General features: G+C 39.0%; 1 protein-coding gene across 3 annotated transcripts in view; it reads left to right on the top strand.

Moving 5' to 3' along the window:
- The window catches only part of VCAN (versican), a 133,511-nt gene extending 124,246 nt beyond the window's left edge, over positions 1–9,265 (top strand). For 2 of the 3 annotated variants that reach the window (XM_038402869.2, XM_038402872.2), the window contains 3 exons: positions 4,465–4,609; positions 5,758–5,940; positions 6,684–7,823. In XM_038402869.2, the coding sequence (XP_038258797.1) occupies positions 4,465–4,609; positions 5,758–5,940; positions 6,684–6,814 (459 nt within the window). In that variant the 3' untranslated portion in view covers positions 6,815–7,823. Of the gene's footprint in view, positions 1–4,464; positions 4,610–5,757; positions 5,941–6,683 lie in introns of all 3 variants that reach the window. The other variant, XM_038402873.2, reaches the window with a different exon arrangement.
- The last annotated feature ends 9,179 nt before the right edge of the window (positions 9,266–18,444 follow it).

The raw sequence follows: 18,444 nt of genomic DNA on the forward strand, positions 1-18,444 counted from the left end.
GGCTGAAGGAAACAAGTGCAGTGAGCCCAACCTTTGTCTGGCATTGGTTTCCCCTCAGGGCTGCACAAATGGCAATGAGTATAGGTCCCTATATATGCTGCCTGGATGGGCTTTAACATTTTGATCTCAGGCATCATTTCACATTATATGTTACAGTGATTTCCTCCTGGTCTTGCTTCCATATTGTTCTTTAGGTCGGTCTGTTTGATGGTATAACTCCATAATCTTTTTGTTGTAGATAAAAAAGCCCATAGTAGCTCTTCCACCTTGAGCTAACTTGAAATTTGAATATATTCAGGTTTTCAGAAATGAAGACTAATGATATTGGTAAGATGTCAGTTGACATTTGATTGATGACTTCTGGCTGGTTTGAAAACTATCAGGATAAGAATAAGAACCCTTTAATAATGGCTTCATGATTTGTGGAGACAGTAACAATTTACATGAAGATATAAGCTAGCTGCAGAGTGACTGGAACAGTGACAGTATTCTTTGGATCCATCCGTGAGTTCAGTTGCTGAACTTTTTTACATGTGATCTTAAAAAAAAATATCTGCACAATAAACAGTGCCAAGTAATGGGGAACTGAAATATGCTATTTTTCGGTAAAATGTATTTTTGTAAAATACAGTAATTGAGTTGAAATATAAGGATCTCAAATGACATAACCACTAAAGATGCTTTGTTTAGGATATTTGAGCAGTGTTTCCCAACAGATGAATTATTAATCAGCTATTTTGGATGCATTTTCACAAATATAGGAGATGCCTTTAAACTTTGCAAGTGCAGTAATTATAGACATGGGATATCTTTGAACGCAAACGCTGTAGCCTAGTAACTGACACATGTGGGATTTGATTCTTCTCTCAGTTTTATGCTGATGTAACTCTACTGATCTCAATAATGTTGCTCTTGATTTACGCCATTGTAAGTCAGAGGAGAATCATGATTCCTCAAAATCTCTCCCATAACAAGAAAAAGGATATTAATGCATTTGTAAAGCAATACATGCCATCCAAACGGTGAAATACTTTCTCCCCACATCTCTTATCTCCCAATCAGTGAAGTGTGGCTAAATAAGGTACTGAAAAACTGCAGAGGAGCAGGGTGGAGACTTAGGAAAGCAGTTCAACAGTTTGGAAATTCCTCTGCTAAGCAATTCCGGCATTAACACCAAGCAAAATCAGAGCTGCCCAGCCAAAATAAATCTGTGCAGTGATGATATCAGATGTGAGGCAGTGGTGTGTCATGTTGAGGGATATCAGACATTCTTGCACAAACCACAGAGTCTAGATATGATCCTGCACCATTAGGCTGCAGCCCTGCTAACAAAACAAAAAGTTCGAAGCCATTATGATGTAAAACTCCCACAAACTGTTATACATGTATACAGCTCAATCCGACAAGGTGCAGAGCTCTCCTCAACTCGCACACCTGGGGTGCAGAGCACCCTTGACTTCCACAAGTCCGCAGAACCTTCCAGGAGTGCTGAAAGATTGGGCCAGTTTTAGAACCTATTGAAATCAATGAGATTCTTTCTATTGAATACACTTTGGCTCAAGCATCTACCAGGATCCTGGCTGTAATATCTGGTTTTCCTAAGTGTCTTATCTGAGCATGCTGTAAGAGAGTCCCAACACTTGGACAGAGCAGGCATAGAAGAACATTCACTTTGGATTTTACTTTGTAAATCCAGAGTAATTCCACTAACTTCCATGGAGTTACTCTTTTACTGGCATTACTTAGGGCAGAATTTCTGACCCATGCTTATGCATCCTCAATCACATTTGAACCACCATGCCCAGGTAAGGCCTCCCTGATCTACCCACTTTGCACTGTGGGATGCATGCAGATCCATTTTGCATTTGTGCACAGTGTGAAACAGAAAGTCATGCACACTGCAGATCCCTGCTTTTGAATGTTTGCATGCTGTGCATTGTGCTTAGCTGCCATGCGTGGAGGATTTGCACTCCCACCACAAAATGCTGAATTCTGGCCCTTAATGAAGAAGGACCTGTATATGTCTTGTGTTAGTGATGCTGAACATTGAAGTGCAGAGGTGAAATTAACTTAGAAATCAAATTTCTGATTGCAGAAAACCAAACATCCTTGCCCCACCCTCTGCCCCATGTCTTCCCTGAGGCCCCGCCCCTTCCCTGAGCCCCCATCTCACTCCATCCCCCCACCCTCACTCTTCCCCACCCTTGCTTACTTGCTCATTTTCACCAGGCTGCGGTAGAGGGTTGGGGTGTGGGAGTGGGTGAGGGCTCTAGTGCGGGTGTGGGCTCTGGGGTGGGGGTGGGGCTGAAGGGTTTAGGGTGCAGAAGGGGACTCTGGGCTGGGGCCGAAGGATTCAGAGTATGGATGGGGGCTCCAGGCTGTGGCAGGGGGTGAGGGTTCCAGCTGGGGTTCCAGGCTCTGGTGTGGGGATGGGGATGTGGGGTTTCAGGTGCAGGATGCAACTCCTGGCTGGGGCTGAGGGGTTCGGAGTGCAGATGTGGACACTGGAAAGGAGTTTGAGTGCGGGAGAGGGCTCAGGGATGGGGCAGGGGTTGGTGTGTGGGAGGAGGTGTGGGATGAGGGATCTGGTCAGGCAACGCTTACGTTATGCAGCTCCTGGAGGTGACCAGCATGTCCCTCCAGCCCATAGGCAGAGGTGTGGCCAGGCAGCTCTGTGCACTGCCCTTGCCTGCAGGCGCTGACTCTGCCTGCAGGTACCGCCCCCGCAGCTCCAACTGGCCATGGTTCCTGGCCAATAGGAGCTGCAGAACTGGTGCTCAGGGTGGGGGCAGTGCACAGAGCCTCCCTGTCTGCCCCTGCGCCTAGGGGCTGGAGGGACATGCCGCTGATTCCGGGTGTCACACGGAGCCAGGGCATGCAGGGAGCCTGCCTTAGGCCTGCTACACCACCAACTGGACTTTTTACGGCCTGGTCAGTGGTGCTGACCGGAGCCACCAGGGTCTCTTTTCAACTGGGCATTCTGGTTGAAAACCAGACACCTGGCAACCCTAAATTAACTTAGTCCCACACATCAAGGAGGATGTTTTACGAGTTGGGCACCTGTAATAAATTTAGTGCAGCTCAGTTTAGAACATTACAGTTAAGAAGTGCTTAGATAATTAAAGACTAGTAATGGATAACATGACATATTGTAGGAAAAGGTTAAGCATTAAACTCAGCTTTTTAATAGCTTGATTCAGCATTGTGTGTGGCTCGTTCACTTTATTTCTAAATGTGTTCACCTGGGTATTGAATTGTGGTAATTTCATAAAGTTATTTTTTTTTAAAGCTATGCTTTTATGGACATTTATATGGACAAGGTCCAGTCAGGATGATGTAAGTGCCAAATTCAAATGTGAACATGGGGGGATCTTGCCACTTTGACCATAGAAGGTGCTGATTGGCTGGCTAGGTTCTGGCATTTATATGAATTCCTGTTTTCAGATACTTATTTTTATCCTTCATACAATTCTTCCAGCAGTGACATAGAAGGAATACAGAAGAAAATTATTATATGTAGTTTTCAAAAAAAAATTCTGTTTTGTTTTTTATGATACATGTATTTTTAAGAAGAAATTAAAATAGGGTCAGAGAAGTCCAAAAAGGGTGGGGTCTCTATTAATGGAGGGGAAAACATGTCTTTAGTTGCTGTATCTCTTTGGAAACCAGGATGAGACTTATCCCACATCTGCCTACTGTGGGGTTCTTACACCTTTCTCTGAAGGATCAGGTACTGGCCAATGTCAGAGACAGGGAACTGAACTAGATGGACCTTGAATCTGATCCAGCATTCACTGTTCCTATGTTGCAACTTTTAATGCACTCCTGGCTTATTGTTCAACAGAGAAGATTGAATTCTCTCTCTCCTCTCCCCCACACCACTACAAATGACATCACTGAATGATCTTAAGTCCATGTCTTGCAATGAGGTATGTGTGGACCAATTTTATGAATGGTGCCCCATCAAAACCTGCCAGGAATGGAACTCTTTTCAGGGTCAGGTCCATAATTTGTCTGTATTTGTTCGCTAGGCTCAACCACAGGCTTACAATTAAACAAACAAACAAGCGCAACACATCCTTGTGTTTGGTTTGGTTTGCTCCAAACCGCTTGTCCTTGGTTTCCTTTGAGTGTCTCTGTGTCTGTATCACTTTTTTAACTGCATTGTTTAGATGGCAGGAATTGCTCCTGTTCAATTTCTGTATGAATGTGGTATTAATAAAAATGGTGTGGTAGAAGCAGGTCCGATGCAAGAGGAGGAAGCTTTATTTTCTTTCCATTAAGATAATCAATTCCCTTCCACTTCTATTAATTGTACATCCATTTTTGTTTAATTTGTGTTGAATTGCCTGTGTTGAACTATTTAATTTTCCGTTTCTGAGGAAATATTATGTGATCTTCTCTAATACAGAATGTAATATGCCCTGACTCTGGAAATAATAACTTTGCTCTTCTTTTCTGCAGCAATATGAAAACTGGCGACCTAACCAGCCAGACAGTTTCTTTTCTGCTGGAGAAGACTGTGTTGTTATAATTTGGCATGAGAATGGCCAGTGGAATGATGTGCCATGCAACTACCACCTCACATATACCTGCAAGAAAGGAACAGGTGAGAAACCATCACCATGTGATAGTGACTAAAATAGGCATGATTCCCTGAATTCATATATCTGAGTGATCCTGCTTTATAAAGTGATGGGGACAAATTCTGGCTGGAGACTGGCATAATGGATCCTCATATGGGTTTATGCTTACCAGCTTTAAACCAGCTTCTTTTTTCTCTAGCCCAGAAAGATTATATTTTGGGCAGATTGTACAGCTTTCCAACAACTCAGTAGCCTAAATTAACCAAAAACAGATGGTTGGGCAGGGTCAGAAGGTGGAGTCACCCTTCTAACTGCAGAAAGTACTGGAGTACTCCTACTGCTAGGCTGTTTGAAAAGAAAACCAATGAGGGAGCTTGTTTGCCCAGAGAACTCCCTTTAGTTAACAGAATTATGGGCTGCACTGAGCATACAGTCAATGCCTGCTATTACTGAGCTGGAGTTTCAGCTCCTGTTGAAGGCATTTTCTCACAGACCTTTATCCATGTGTTTTCCAAAGCAGGATTATTTTTTCATGCTGTCTAAACCTGAACCACGTTTGGGTTCATTCAGCTCAGCTATGTAGTGGCTTTGCTCCATTAGAATGGGTGGGACTATGAAACCTTGCTGTTACTAGAAGCTTGTGCACTCAGCTGATCATCTGAAATTCTCAGCCTTTACACGCTGGTGCAGTCAAAACCCAAACCTAAATCTTCGCCACTGCTGCCTAATGTAACATCCTTAGATTTACTGCATTTTATTGATATATCATTGATGGATCCATAGGTCTCCAGTGTTTCACATATAGTCTTGTTCAAAAGGAGAATTCCAGACTAAGTTTATGAATTAGCCCTTTTTGAAAAACCTTTTGATGTAGAGTTAATGGCTTTTGGAGTTCTGCTGAAATTGCTACTTTATTCCCATTTTCTTTTGGCCATCAAACCACATAGTAAATTAAAAACAAAAAGGAAACTCCATCAATTTTGTCTGCAAGTTTCCGTTTACATTCTTGTGACATTAAAATCTGCTCAACCATGTCACAACAGTGCCAGTCCTGCAGTTCTGATTTGGGCAAGACTTCTATGAAGTCAGTTGGTGCCCTCCTGAGTAAGGACTGCTGGGTTAGACTCACTTTGGAATGTCACCTATGAACTTGGTTCTTTTTGGTCTTTAGTTGCCTGTGGTCAGCCTCCTGTTGTAGAAAATGCAAAGACTTTTGGGAAGATGAAGCCTCGCTATGAAATCAACTCCCTGATTAGATACCACTGCAAAGATGGTTTCATCCAGCGCCATATTCCAACTATCCGGTGTCAAGGGAATGGAAGATGGGATATGCCTAAAATCACGTGCATGAATCGTAAGTTGCTGACTATGAGCTGTATCAGAAACTATAGATCCAATTTGGTCAAACTTTTTATTAAGGATCCATTTTCAGATTACGTATGAAGAGTTAATAAATGATTAATAGATGTTTTAATACAGGATTAGTCAATTGATATAGATTGTTCCAACAGCATTAATCTCAGGTGTTCAAAACCATGAATCAGGCCTCAAAAAATCATGGTTTAAAAAAAAGGGTGTGGGGGGGTCTTTTATTTGTCTTCTGGTTTTTCAGTCTTTAGGATGTCCCTGGATCATGTCTTCAAGCTTTTCTCCACAACCATCAGGGCTATAAATGTATTTTTAAAAAAACAAACGAGAGTGAAAGCTGAAATTCTCCCATGAAATTCTCCCATACCCACTTAATGTCAGGAGCAGGGGCTTTACAAATACATCAAATATCATGTAACTATGATAAACTCATAAAAGTTGGCAACACAGTCAGGGCCAATAGGTTCCTTATAGCCATGGCTCACAACCATCAATGATACTGTCTGTTGATATGCTTGTAATCATCTATATTACTATATTACTATATTACTATATTACTTCTGTCTGTAATATGCTTATAACATCAAATACACATTTATAAACCCTTTATAAACCATTAATAAATTTAATATAAAGTGTGACTCATTATATTGTCCACCTATCAGCCAGTTTATTGTTCAGATCAAGGTATTCTTTTAATATTTTTCTTCTTTTCCCCCTTCTTTGCAGCATCCACATTCCAAAGGACTTATTCTAAGAAATATTACTATAAACATCCTTCACCAGGAAAGGGAACTTTCTTAAATTCATCAAAACATTATCACCGCTGGATCAGGACGTGGCAGGATTCAAGGCGCTGAATGCTAAATGGTGAATGGGGATTTTCACCATTTCAGCCAAAGTCCTAACTTACTGTGCCTTTTCTATCATTTATAGAAGTATTATCAAATTGTTTGGAACGATGGACTCCAGAATTCACAACACGTTTTGCAAAAATATTGGGGTTTATCAGCAAATTCAAAAATAAAAATATGAGGAAGCATTTCCAGCCAATCAGAAATGTTAGTTTTCTATATGCCACCAGTGGGGACTATTTTATAACATATACCAGCCTACTGCAATATTTAAACAGCTCAATTTTAGCACCAATGAAAATGTAAATAAGATGATTTTATTATGTTTAATTGTGTGTTGTTTTAAAAATCCTGTATATAAAATGAAAAGTCACACTAAGTTCAGGCATATTTATGGTTATATGGCCTCAGAGGTCTATAATCATTGATTTCCTTATTTGTCTGTCATTCACCTAGGTTGGAGATGGTTTAAATATAATTGTATTGACTGAAAACTGCCAGATGAAGATAAACACGCAAGTTATATATTTTTTTTTAACTCTGCCATTTCCCATCAGAAGAACAGTTTTTGTCCATGTGATGCAAAACTTAGACGTAGCACATAAAGTGAGATCAAGCCTGAATTAGGGACTGCAATGTGGAACTTTTCCTGCTCTCCATTCCAGCTTCATCACTGGTGAGAAAGGACTGCATGGAGGACTTGTATATGGCAAAGGAGGCCTGTAGGAGTCAAAGTGCTAATACATTAACTCTCTCAACCAGGGTTACTTTCTTAAAATGACTTTCACAATACTAACCATAGGTCTATGTTACAAGTCTCTGCATTTTATAATGGAGGTAGACCTAGGGTTGGTTTTTTGGGGTGTTCTTTTTTTTTTAACAAACAAAAAAAAAGTAAAAAAAGTAAATAATTTTGTATATATAACCATTTTTAATCTTTTTTATAAAGTAATGAATGTTTGTGTATGAATGCTGCAGCTGTGAAGCGTACATAAATAAATGAAGTAAGCCATACTGATTTAACTTATTGGATGTTATTTTACCCATGCAAAGAAAATTGAAAGCACTTGGTTAGCCCCTGAGCTCCCTTGATGCATTTGGAACCATATTCCACCTCAACTGCTATTTCCCTGATGAACTAAATTCCTAGCAAACATGATCACTTGTTTGTGATGAAATGGGTGACTTGTAGAAGAATCAGCATGTTGGTTATCTAAAAAAAATGCACAAAAAGATTATAGATCATAGTGAATGAAGTGTGCATGTAGGACTTCTTTATTTTGATTGTTTTATTTTACTTTGACCCATTCCGCTCATCATTGGCCTGGACATATATAGTAAGGTAGTATTTAAAATAAGCTCTCCACAGCAAGGACCATGTCAATTTGGTTGTTTCACCTAGCACACTTTTGGGCTGTATAAAAATAAAAAAAAGATAAATACCTTCTGATACATCTTCTAAAATTATAATATAAAGACATAAGTCTAGGTCTCTTATATTATTGATGTAGACAAAAATTACGGAGAGAGTAGCAAGCAAAAGAAAAAAAGTGAAAATCCAGCTAACATGTAGGAATTTGTATCCTATTGAGCTGTCCATAAAGTAAACCTTCCATGCCTTCTCAGCAAATACAGTAGCTACAATTGCAAATGGTGTCTTTAAGAAATTCCATTGACTGCTAAACCAAGTGGAACCTAACCTTCGAGTGTTCTTTACTGCAGTACCCCACTGCATTGACTTGTACTTTTTTCCCCTCTACAGCACACATAATGCTTTTCTCTATTTATATTATAACTTGTATAGTGTATAATGTGAATGTCTGGGTTTTTTGTGAATGAAAGTTAAAATCTTTGTAACTTTAATATCTGCTTCTGTTTCACCAAAGAAACAAGGTTTTGCTATGCTGTGACTTGTCTTGTTATTGCATGTCTTCCACTTTAAATCTATGCAATGTGATATTTTACATATGATCATGTGCTAGGCTGTTTGTACTCACCGTTATTCACAGGTACTATAGGCCCAATCCAATGCCCACTGAAGTCAAAGGGAGTCTTTTGATTGAACTTTAATAGGGTTTGGATTAGATTTTAGATGAGTAGCTGTACAGGATTTTTGGACTGTGTTTTAATATATAGAGCAAGATTATTACTTGTGTAAATCAAGGCTCTGCTCACAATATAGAGTATACTATACATCATTTCGTTGTGCAAACACGTATAGATCATAGAATAGGTTTTAGCACTCTGTCAACTTTCTTACAATATGTACAAATCTGTTGTATAAATCTGTTGTTTTACTTGTTTGCTTTTGGATTTAAATAATGTTGTAAGGCATTCAGATACCATGGTGATTGTAGTTTAAATAAGTTAGGTATAATGCTTATGTTGATTCTTTCCATTTCTGCCTCTGTCGCTCACAATAAAATAGGACTAACAACTTTCCTTATTAAAAACAAACCCATGTTTCTTTATTTAGAAAGTGAATTGAACTTTCTTCACCTCTGGAAACCTAATTTAATTCCTGATTTAAATCCCAAAAGTAAAGTTAGTTAGATGGTCACATTCTAGGCCATCAGGCACAGCTTGACGTTTTTGTGATGTGGACAGCAGTTAGGTATGTATGCTTGTTAATCTCTCTGTTCAAAAGAAGCCAAAACTCTACTCAAGCCAGTAGTATTAGCCTTCACTTCCAGGAACACTAAATGCAAACACACTCAAGGTTATTGAGGTCAAAATTAGGAAAAGGAGATGGAGTCTGAGATTTGAATATAGATGTCAAAATCAGCATTTCATGGCTCCTTCCTCTTGGCTACCAAATTAATTTTTTTTTAAACCTGTCTATGTCAGATGAGAGTATTGCAAATAATTTTTTTTCAAATAAAGACCAAATTAATAGAAGAAATATTGCCACTAAATTTACTTTTGACCATAGGGTTAATTACTAAACTTTTCCTCTCTATTTTCCCACTCTGTGCTATTCTACACAATACAGAAGCTGATTACATCAGGTTGGATATGGAAGGGAGATGTTAACTGTAGAATCTGACAGTATGGAAGAGGTCAGAAATCTATTGCATATTCCCGTCTTGTACGCAGGCTCAGCAGACGGTTGGGACAGACAGCGGTCTGGGCTGAAGCCTGTGCACACAGTCCAAAATGCTACAAGGAAAGAAGGTCCAATATCATGGATCTGTGAATATCTGTGCAAAGTAACTATTATTCTGTGCACCTCCCCCCCCAGTATTGGCAGTACATCTGGCTCTGGTAAATATGGCTGCAGACATGTGCTTCATCTGATTGTGTTTATATGCTCCAGAGGGCGAGTTGGGATGCTACTACTTACAGCAGGAGTAAACTTTGCTGCATATTGCAGCATAAGTTGCAATGCTTCAGCAAAGGAATATGCTGTATGGATTGACTGTTCCTATGTTCCTATCCAAGCTGTCTGCAGGGACACACGCCCCTCCTTTCAACTATGAAACACCGCTCAAGCTTGATGACAGTGGGCACTTCCCTGAAATCAGAGCCAATAGAGGCAAATTGAACTGCACGCCTGACTTTGTCTGTGGTCAGAGATGATGAAGTTGGAATTGGAATGTCAACACAAATAGAATCTCTTCCAGTTTTGTACTTGCAGTGCACGTGTTAGGGATGGATGATCCAACTTGGATAAAAGAAGAACCTTCATTGAAAACTTGGACTACAGACCAGGAGTGGAAGAAAAAAAGTCTGTGCACAGCAAGAAAGACTGTTGGCACAGTACTTTTATCTCAAGCCTAACCAGAAAGAGAAATGTAATAAGAGTCTGTTGTTCCAGCACAGCCTTGCAGATTCAAAAAGAGCTGGGTAAAAATAGGTTAAAAATTTTTAATGCAAAATTGCATTCAGTATTTATGAGTGATGTTTTCCATTCTTTTCCAGTAATCCCTAGTTTTAAATTGTGAGGGTCTAAAGAGAGGAAGGACAGTCCACTACTCCTGGCCCTGGCCTAGGATTTGTGAGAGCTGGGTCTGCCCCAGACTTCCTTTGTGATGGGCACATCACTTAGTTTCTCAGTTCCACATATATGCAATGAGGATAGTGGTACTTCCCCAGGGTGTTGTGGGGACAAATACATTAGGGAGAGTCAGGCACTCCAGTTCTGTTTTTGAGGAGACGGGGTCATAAAATATTAAATATTTGTTCACACATCAACTTGCAAAATCCACTTCTAGCTCTGAAAAAAAGAGCTTTTGGAATTTTGCACATTTGAAATGTTGCACACACTTACCATGGTAATCATGGTCTGTGGAGTGAAGACGGGGGGGTGACACAGCAACTTGTAGACATTCACACAAGCATTTCTAATATATATACATACACACACTAAGTGAGCCAGTTCTCTGTCATGGTAACTGAGAGCAGCCCTATTGTGATGAAAGATCACTCATCTGTAGAGTGATCACAGGTTTCAGAGTAGCAGCCGTGTTAGTCTGTATTCGCAAAAAGAAAAGGAGTACTTGTGGCACCTTAGAGACTAACAAATTTATTAGAGCATAAGCTTTCGTGAGCTACAGCTCACTTCATCGGATGCATTTGATGAAGTGAGCTGTAGCTCACGAAAGCTTATGCTCTAATAAATTTGTTAGTCTCTAAGGTGCCACAAGTACTCCTTTTCTTTCTGTAGAGTGATGAAAGTGATTTGGAGCTACTTTCATGCAGCATGAGCCGGCACTGGCAGATCAGGAGTTCTGGCATCAGCAGTGGACAGAGGTCCTTTGTGTGACTGTGTTACCAGCTGGCAATACAGGTGGCCAGGGCTGCGCGTAGAAACATTTAATTTACTCACCTCTCATGTTGCATCACCATCAGTGGGATCCTCTTCAGGACCTACTGTTGATACTGTAGTTCCTTCTCCTGTTGTTCATGGAGGTACATTAGACTCTCAGAAATGGATCCAGTTGAATAGTTATGTGACTATTCTGGAATAGTCACAAAACGAATTTTCAGCAGCTGCCATGAGGGAAATGGTTTTGAGACAGAAGACACAATGGTTATCCCTATAATGGTGTGGCAGCTGTTAACCCAGCCTCTTCCCGCCCGACATATCCAAAGCTGTACGGATTATGACCTGTGTGCTATAATTACAGCGCCAATCCTTTTTTTTAAAGGAAAAAATCTGAATTAACATAGCCAAAGTACTTACAAATGCAAGTGGGAGTGGGAGCAAAAGCCAACAACAAAACACAAAGGCACCTCCCTGAAAGTGATAGGCAGAAATGCAGAATACAAGCCCAGCATAACAGCAACTCAAGGCAATTAAGGAAAGGTCTCTGAAGGGAAAGGAGTCAGCTAACATGCTGTATACATTCTGAAAATCCCACTTAAGGTGGAAGACCTGAGAACAAGACTTTTTTCATTTCAGAGCTGAACTATGTCCTGTGCAAAACTGGGTAATATTGTTGCTGTTGTAAGATTAGAATTTTATTTTGTTGTAAATCTGTTTTTTTCATTTCTTTGTTGTAGCTACTACTTAGCTTCCTTTTCATGAGAACTGCATTTGTGAGCCAGAGCTTATTTCCCTAGAGGCACACTCCGGCCCCTCCCAAGTTGGCAGTAACATGTTTTGTGATCATTACTTGTGGGAGGTGATGTTTTTTTATTATTTATCTTATTGTTAAGGAATGGTGTCTTTAGAAAACAAAGTTCCGGTCCTGATCAGCACAAATCCCCAGACTGCAGAATCGGACCTTTTAGTCTGTTGGCATTATGGAGTGCACCAGTGTCATATTCGCTTTTTTTAACTAATTGTCAGCTATGAATAATCTTCCTAGTCATTAGTAGCACTAAGATTCACTCAACAGGCAAAAGCTAACAATCTTTCTATAAAGTCATTATGGCTTTTCATAAACTGAGTTAGATAAAAATTGTTAAAAGAAAAGGAGTACTTGTGGCACCTTAGAGACTAACAAATTTATTAGAGCATAAGCTTTCGTGAGCTACTATAGCTCACGAAAGCTTATGCTCTAATAAATTTGTTAGTCTCTAAGGTGCCACAAGTACTCCTTTTCTTTTTGCGAATACAGACTAACACGGCTGCTACTCTGAAACCTGTCATAAAAATTGTTGTCTCTATATGTCATAGAGCCTACCATTACTGCTACCTCTGGTTTGGCCGGCTGCCCTGCGTGCACCCTGTCCTCATCTGAGTTTCTTAAGACTCACTTCTGTGAGGCCCAGAGATCCTAGTGTTCCCTTTCAAAGGCATTTTATTGCTCACAATCAATTTAAAACAATTATTGGTACCTCTGTAATGCATGCATTACCAACCAAAGCAAACCAATTACCTTACTGGTGATACTCTTGTCCTCTCAAACCTCTCTCCAACTGCTTATAATGATCACACATCAATTTGCCTCTTGGTGTCTTCTGCAAGCTCTTCAGTGCAGGCACATCGTCCCATATTCTGTCCTGTAAATTCGCTGTAACATCAGCTCTCAACTGGGATTCAAATGCCTTTAATTCACCTCTAAACCCTGAAAGATACCTTTTAGCTGCATAGCCCTTAGCTAACGTCACATCCTTTTAATTATGATTTATAAAGGGAGTCAAGCAGCTTTCTTGTGTGATGTGAATCTCAGATCTCCACCAACACCTTGCTGACCTATGAATAGACTTTAATTAATCTATCAAGCATCAGCAAGTGTATGTCATTATATAAATAATACAACCTAATTCTTTGTTTCCTTAATCTTCAAACTTTGTATTGTTTTGCTTATAAACCTGTGTATAGTCAAATATGACAACTTAAACATTCCATTATGCCACTTCAAAGTAAAGCCCTTAGTTTAAATGCAAAGCTTACAGTACTTCTCAATACATATAGTCACCAGATATATTTCCATCACATCTGGGAAGTGGTTTAAATTAGTTATTACAGTCCAATAGCTTGCAAAGCATGGAGTTAAATGAAGACACATTTCTGGGAATTATGCATTGATTATTCCCATAAGGAAGACTGGCTAATGCAACTGTTGGTAGCAGACGTGGGAAAATAGGCTCTTAGTAAATACATTCATAGACATAACTACTTCAATTAAAGTAGTATCAAAACATACATGTATTTGTGTGTCAATGTATTTACTAAGAGCCCCCTTTCCTACATCTGCTACCAACAAAAGCATTAGCCAGTCTTCCTTAGGGGAATAATCAATATGTAATTTCCAGAAATGTGTCCAAGCATGTAGTTAAATTATAAGTTATTGGTCTCAATAACTGGTTTAAACCACTTTCCCAGATGTGATGAAAATATCAGTCCTTTACATATTGTCAACAATCTCTGTTTTAAGAGACTTTCACCATTTTTATGAACAGAATCTTAGTTTCTTAAATTAATAAATCTATTTTAGCTTTTCACAGGTTTGCTGTTTACTTTTTGTGATTCACTCAGCTTGGACAATGAAAACAGAGTGGCCGGTTTCACTTCTCTGCTTCCAGTCCTCCTCACTGACCTAAAGCAATAGACTCAAAATAAGGGAGCCAGGGCTTTGCCATTGACCTGTTGTGTGAGCCTGGGCATGTCACTTCATCACCATATGTCTGTTTCCCTATCTGTGAAATAGGGCTAAAACTCTGTCAGGCATGTTGAGCTCTCAGGCTGAATGCTCTTGTGTAGTGGAAAGATAACCCTGAGTTGTTTCCAAACATTCCAAACATTATTTTCTAGTGGATATTCTAGCAAAACGTTCAATTCTTTTGTGCTCTATTGGTTTCAAGTGGAGGACCACTGGATTAAATTATCTATTGCTTGATTCCAATACCTAATTGCCAACTGGAACCAGTTAAAAAAATCAGTGATGGTTACTTTTGTGACATAGGCTTTTTATGGTGATTAACTTAAAACATTTTGAGATAGAGCTATATAGCTGTCTCTTCTAGAGCTTGTAAAACATGATGCTCTCCAACTCACTAATTCTTGTGCAATTTTGAGTGTAGGAAAAATCTAGCAGGCGCTCCTAGAAAGGAACTTGAAGGTACTATTATAGATAGCTACTCTAAATCTCCAGTGGAGTATTCCTTCCTTAGTATTCAAAGACTACAGATCATCCATGGCGTGGGGTTTAGGGAATATGGTGAAAACAGATATGTCCATGAGATTTGTTCAGGGAACCATGGAAAATCTTCAGCAGAAAGCAACTAAAAAACATAGGCTGTTTTATTGTTATCTGGCTTTGTGGAATTAACACCTGAAACAGGCAGAAGTACATGTGTGTTAACTAAAAGAGTTGATTATAGATGAAAGGAAAAGTAGGTGAATTTTAAAGTGAAGGGTATGCACGCATTTTAAGTCTGGAACTTCTGTAAATACAACTGTTTATTAATATCAACTGTCTTACCGTGATGACAATTTGAGTCCTGAACATACAGAATTCTTTATATGGGTATTGGCTTTATATTGGAATTGGATTACATTGTAGCCCCTATTTAAGAGGTTTAGGATTTAATTTAACAGTGCACATGAATCCTTTCCTAATTAAAAAACAACAAAACTGGCACCCTTATTGGCTGTCTCAGAAAAGAAGCCAAGAACTGAGTAGTCATGGAGATAGAACTACTCACATCCCTAGAGGTATTTATCTGAAAGTCATGACTGAAGTACATTGATGGAGTAGCAAGTGGTAAGCTTGCATTGCAACTGTCTGTTATGTGGAGAGACAGTCTCAGTCCCCTATGCTGTCAGTGCAGCAGCTTTCATGAGCACTATAAAACTGACTTTAAGAAATTGCTGCCACTGAAAGTGGGAAACTGCATTTCATTTACACACCAAAAATACTTTGAGATAATCACACACAGTATAACAAGCTGTCTGGGAGCTAAGATATCCCTCAGTCTGAAAAGGAAAGATGTGAGAAATGAATAATTAAATGTAACTTCAATAGAGCCAGGAATGTACACTAACATTGTATAACTCCACAAAAAAAAACTAGTAATTTTTCACTCATTGCATTAAAATGGCAAAGAAGTATCCACTTTAATATAAACACCCTTTTTTCACTAATCTGTTACCTGTCCAAACTGGGAAGAAGAGCAAAAGACTAAAGGAAGTTTTCAAAGACCTTGATGACTGTGGATATGTTTTTGATATACAGGGCCAAGCCCCCTTCCAACTGTAGCTTTGTTGCAGTCAAGAATGTGATAAAAGAGCAAAGAACTATTACAGTATATGGCTTGTATTAAAGTTGATTATTTTTGCATTTTCACAAAGAATGAAGTCTAAGTAGTAACACTCCAGAGCAAATTTGGGCCAAATATTCATCCGAATAACAGAACAAGGCAATTAAGAGCCTGATTATTTTTTTTAAAGGAGCCATAACTCAATCTTCTTTTTTGCACCCTCTGTTTGTGGGCAGAACTGAATGCATGTAGATGTCTAGTTGTCTGTGGGTATAAATTTCTATTCTGCTGACTGTGTCCTCATTTACTCCCACCATTATTTTAAATTTATAAAGCACATCTTTATCGCACACAAAAAAGATCAGGTTTGAAAAGTCAGCACCCTTCCCCCTTCCATCCTCCCCCTCCCCAAAAAGTCAGTGAATCAGGTATGCTCTATTGAAATGAGTGAAGAAAATAATTCTAACAAAACAGATGTTCAGTATTACGGGAAGGAATTTATCACTCTGAGTCTGGGTAGCAAATAAGAGGAACTGGAATTGCTCATTGATTAGATCAAATTTATGCTAGTTGGTATTACTGAAACGTGCTGGGATGATTTGCTCAACTAGAATATTAAATACGTTATAACCATTTCTTTTAGGAAAGATCAAGTGGGCAAAAGGAGAGTTGGACAATTGCACTCTAAATCAAAAATGGTATTGCCTATTACTAATCACTGATGATGTGGAAGAAAATGATCTTGAATGCTTATAGATCGATGTCCTAACAGCCAGTGTGCAAGATGGAGGACTAGATGTTGTCTGTTACAGACAACCAAATCACACTAAGGAACAGGATGACTGCTTCCATAATTTGTGTGGCGGGGGAGAAGTGTGATCATGGGGGACTTCAATTTGAGTGATATATGCTAGAGTTCTCATGCTGCAAGTACTAAAATATCCTTTTTCTAATTATTATAGATGACAATTTCCTAACTCAAAAAGTGTTGTAATCAACATGAGGGAATATGATATTAGTCGTAGTCCTAACACATAAAGAGGAAAATTAATAGCAGCTTAGTCACAAGTGATCATGATAAAAGTGACCAAAGTCCAGACCAATACTATAGATATGTGGTGCTTTAATAGGGCCAATTTCACAAAGCTGAAAACAATTATGAGCCAAATCAACAGCGAAGAAGTACTTAATCAGAAAAATGTAAATGATGATTGGGAATAATTTAATAACACCTTTCGAGATGCCCAAAAAGCTACAATCCCCCAATTGAGAAAAAAAAATCATGCTGATTTTAAACTGACTGGTTTAGAAGGGAAATGAAGGCAGCTGTAAGAATAAATGAATATACATGCACCAAATAGAAGAAAGAAGAAGCTGATAGTAATGAATATAAATCAGAAGTTAGGAATTGTAGAAAATTGATAAGGGAAGCCAAGGGACCCAAGAGTGACCAGAAGAATTAAGGACAATAACAAGGAGGGTTGTTTTTTTTTTAAAATATATCAGGAACAAAATGGATCTTGACAATGGTATTGGCCCATTATTAGATCGAAATGGTAGAATTATCAATAATGCAGAAAAGGAAAAAGTGTTCAATAAATATTTTGTTCCTTATTTGGGGTGGGGGAAACAGATAATATCGTCTAATTATGTAGTAATACATATGGTGAACACTCTTTCTACTCCAATAATATCTCTAGAGGATGTTAAACAGAAGCTACTAAATGTAGAGATTTTTAAATCAGGAGGTCTAGATTATTTGCATCCAAAATTTTAAAAGTGCTTGCTGAAGAGCTCACTGAACCACTAACACTGATTTTATTTTATTTTTTTTAATAAGTCTTGTAGTACTGGGGAAGTTCCAGATGATTGGAACCAAGTTAATGTTGTGCCAATTTTTTTAAAAGAATAAATGGTATGACCCAGAGACTTATAGACCTGTCAGCTAGACATTGATCTCTGGCAAAATAATGGAGTGGCTGATGCAGGACTGGAGTCCGTTTGCTGCTCCTGGTGTTTTTCATTGTCACTGACTGAGTGGACATGTGCTGCTTCCATTGGTCCCAAAGCAGTGTCAGTAGCATTCTGGATGTTCTCAAGAAACAGAAAACTACTGTCCTCCTGTGTTTTGTTTGGCTGCCTTCCTATAGGACTGACCTTCGGGGTGATCATGACATATGACATTGATACAGAAAATCTTGGTTCTCTTGGTAGGCTGCCAACCATGTTCTGTTTGAAATCTAATATTCTATCTTCCTTGCTGTGGGGATAATTGTTTTGCAGTCTTGTCCAGTCTTTCTTCTTTCCTGCTATAGCCCTCTTTTGTAACTATTTCAGTGTTAATTGTCTGGCTCAAGACACTCGTTAGCTGTGGCACTAAAGTTTCTGTGCTTCTGTCCATAAATTCAGAAGATGTATTATGACTGGTGTTATCTGATAGAATAATCAGTACTAAATATGAATCCTTTGGATGAACCAGGGCT

Source organism: Dermochelys coriacea, chromosome 5 (genome assembly GCF_009764565.3).
Source record: "Dermochelys coriacea isolate rDerCor1 chromosome 5, rDerCor1.pri.v4, whole genome shotgun sequence".
Classification (NCBI taxonomy): domain Eukaryota; kingdom Metazoa; phylum Chordata; order Testudines; family Dermochelyidae; genus Dermochelys; species Dermochelys coriacea.